Source organism: Austrofundulus limnaeus, unplaced genomic scaffold (assembly GCF_001266775.1).
Source record: "Austrofundulus limnaeus strain Quisiro unplaced genomic scaffold, Austrofundulus_limnaeus-1.0 Scaffold4, whole genome shotgun sequence".
In the NCBI taxonomy this organism is placed as follows: domain Eukaryota; kingdom Metazoa; phylum Chordata; class Actinopteri; order Cyprinodontiformes; family Rivulidae; genus Austrofundulus; species Austrofundulus limnaeus.
In genome coordinates, this window is record NW_013952406.1 from 3183317 (window position 1) to 3187060 (window position 3744).

General features: G+C 35.4%; 1 protein-coding gene across 1 annotated transcript in view; it reads right to left on the reverse strand.

The window, feature by feature from the left end:
* Positions 1-3744, reverse strand: part of gpatch8 (G patch domain containing 8) — a gene marked incomplete at its 5' end in the record, with an annotated part of 28362 nt that extends 24618 nt beyond the window's left edge. The window contains 1 exon segment of the mRNA XM_014023482.1: positions 3428-3744. Coding sequence (XP_013878936.1) covers positions 3428-3472 — 45 coding nt within the window.

Here is a 3744-nt window from a genome sequence, read left to right on the forward strand (position 1 = left end):
ACTTTAAAATGTCCCTTAAAAAAGGAGATTTTAAGGTCTAGATTTTTTACCTATACATATTTATTCCACTCAATTAATGTGTGATTTATTTATTTTCTATTATAAGTTTTATATCCTGATTTATATCGTTACCACCACTCATCATTATGTACATCGTGATATGAATTTTTTGCCATATCGCACATTCCTAGTGTAAAAAGCTTTGGAGTCCGTAGGGACTTGATAAAGCGCTATATAAGTTCAGGCCATTTACCATGTTTCTGACTTTTTATGTTATTGTGTGTCAAGATGACCCACAAGGTCTTAGTGTTAAGACTGAGGGATCGTGGGTCATTTTGAGGATAAAGTGACAAGTCCATACATTGAGCTTTATGGGCAACATTACCTCAGGAATCTGCAGAATCAACTCATCATGAATTGATTTAATGCCGCAATGCTGACTCTTAATTTAATTAAACTAAATCCTAAATCTGCATGAGTGAAACCTGGGATTATGAGAAGAAGACATGCCGAGGAAAATAAATTTTTCATCAGCTGCGATAGAAAACGTTTCAATAACAGTGATATGACATGTGATATGTGGAAGTGGTTCGGGTATCGAAGGTCTGATAAATATCAACTTTCATTCTACTGTAAAATGTGCTGGAGTTAGAGCGGTGCCGACTCCAGACCAACTCACAGCAGGAACACATCAAATCTGTTCCACCATCTAATAAAGTTATACTCGARAGAACATTCTGAGTGTACGAAAATGAAGCACCCACAAAGTTTAAGCCCTCTTCCTAAATGACCACTATCTCCCCCTCAGCAGTTGTGTCGAGCAAGTGAAGCCGACTGTWAACACAGATTTGTATGGCAGGTTGTTGTGACATCAAATCTGCTAAATACCAGATATCTGAAATTGGTTTATGACTAGACACATTAGGTAATTAAGATATCTCTAATTATATTTTGAAATACCTATTTATATTTATTTAATATATTTTGTCTGCAATTACATTCTGACTAGTATAAAATGTGTCAGATTTACCATTAAGTTGTACAAGATATATACTGTAAATACCTGAGACATATTTCAGATAATTAAATTATGACTAATCGTAAAGTAAAACTGAGATCTTGCTTTTTGTTCTGACTAATCATATATATCTTTTAAAGATGTCTTAAATGACATCAGGTTTGTAGGTACAGTAAATATTTGTGTTCTTGTCAGTATTTCTGACAAATCATATGTATATCGAAACTATTACATCAACTGAAATTAGAAATTGTGATATAAATTTTAGCCATATCGTTTAGCCCTAGCTCAACGTTATTTTTCTTATCTTGTCTCCAGACTTTCTGCTAAGACCACTTACTGTGCAATCAGTACAATCACTCAGACAGTGCGTTCCCTCTTGCTTGTTTTCTCATTATCTTGACTCAGTTTCTACTGCAATGCTGCATAAGAATATTAGGGCCTTTGTCCTCCCGTCATTGCAAGAGTAAAAAAAATATTATATTTGCCACATCTCTTAAGACAGTGCTCTGTACCACCTCACATAGGGAAACTAGGTGCTAAAAAATTGCAGCTTTAAACTTACTTCAATTAATGCTAAAGATCCAATTACAAATTAAATTATTTAAAAAAAAATGGTAGGCTGATTGTGCAGTAGATATCAGTTAGACCATCTGTGGGTGTTTCCTGGGTCGTGCTGCTTGGCAGCAAGATTTAATCCACTGAGTCAGAGAGAAACTTTCTGAATACTGAGCATATGAATGCCTTCGCAGCAGATCTCGCAACACAGAGCTCCACTGTGCTGTGCCAGAGCTAACCCTCAACAGACTCATTCACACCACACAGCAATTCACCTCTCGCTGACAAAACAGCTGAAAACACTGTTCGATAAAAAAAAAAATGCAGCTGAAAGCTATTTTAAAAACCATGACTTGCATTACTGCAAGTCGCAAAGAGTTTTATTGCATATTTAGTCAATCTATTTCAAAGTCCCTTTAAAATAAACAACTATTTAAATAATAATAATAACAATAAGCAGTTATTTCTAATGTGGAGATAGTAACTAACTATCAGGGTAAGTGGAAACAAATCAGGTTTCAAGAATTTAGATTAGTAGTTCTGTGAGCTGGCATTCAAATTACTTTATAATAAGGAAGTACTTACAGAAACTTTATTTTGGCAAGTCACTGAAAAACTGATCGGCTGGTTGGAAGCAACTGAAACTGGGGGTTTAAAATAATATTTTGAGATCCAACCACTGAGATAGATAATAGCAACAATTACAAGCAAGGAAATAAGGATTGTATTCATTTCATTTTCAGTTCTAATAATCACTAAACCTGTTAGGTTACTTTTGGGTTTTGACAGCTAGGGTGAGATTATGTGGGATGGGGGAGGGGTTTTAAAAGAGAAAAAAATAGGGATAAACCTAAAATCCTCAGTAATGAGCAAATCAAGCAGCAATTTTAAACAGGCTTTTTTTGTTTTTAAAGATCAACAAATGTGTTCAGCTCTTGCAGGGTGTGGTTTCAGATCTAAGATAAACAAGTGGTGAAATACTCTGCTATTTTATGTTTTTGAAACTACAAGGTAAAAAAAATGACAAAACCACTAGATTAAACAATGCTAATAACAAAGAATAAATAAATATGAAATTAAATACCTGTATGCATCTTAATTATTCATATTAAAGCCAAACAAAGAAAAAAAAATGCAGCCATAAATAAGAGATAATCAATATCAGTTCTGGGTTGGGCTCACTTCAGTCCCAATGAAGAGCATATTCTGAATAAAAAAACAACACTAAACAATATATAAAAGTAATAATTACAGAAACTTCAACGTTGCTTTAAAAAAATTCTCAACTCAAGCCATACTATTTATGAGGAAATTGACGAGTTGATTAAAATGTTATTGTCTGTGTTCAAAACTTGCATTTTGTGAGCTTTAAAGTAAATAATAGAGTAGGGTAAACTCGAATGGACGACTGTATAAACTGGTAAAGAGGTGCACTGGTAAAGTATGATCAAAATGGTCTGTTCCGACAAGCTAGCCCTGTCATACATCGTTAGCATATGTCGATAAATAGCCAACAAATCCAAGGTCACCATCAAGCTGGTTAATTTTCAATGTTCTGTTTGCTGTTACTACATCAAAACAGCTGAAGTAAAAGCAAAAGACTGATACACAGGGTGAACACGTAGGAGTGGAGTAAAATACTGCATGTTAGGGAAGTTTTATCAAAATAGCCGCAGTGAACTAGCATTAGCATGCAGCGCTAACAAGCGACATCTACACCGAAACGTAAGCAGCTATTTATAAATAAAACGTTTCCGCTTCCCGTGGCATTTAAACCTTTTTTTTAATGCTCTGAAGCACATCGGCGCGCCTAAGCTGCTGCAAATGTTGGGGTTTTAAAACGTGCATTACCTGGAAATCACGCTCTTCGTTGAACCTAGAAAATCTGTCGGCCATTTTCTAAACAGCGAGTTTCTCCTCTGACTGTCCGACAGAAGCCCGCTGTGGGGAGGATGTGCAAATGACTCTGACTGCGGTGGATTCACAGCTCGCACAGCTATCCGTCAAAACATTTCTGTGTAGCACAGTGGGGATTTAGTTTAGTCATACTGATACGGTTCCATTCTATATCACCGGTTAAGTTCAGAAAACAGGGYAAAATATATACTTTTTCACAAAAGATAAATAACAAAACTAGTTAAACAGAGGGGACACAACATGCAGTTTTC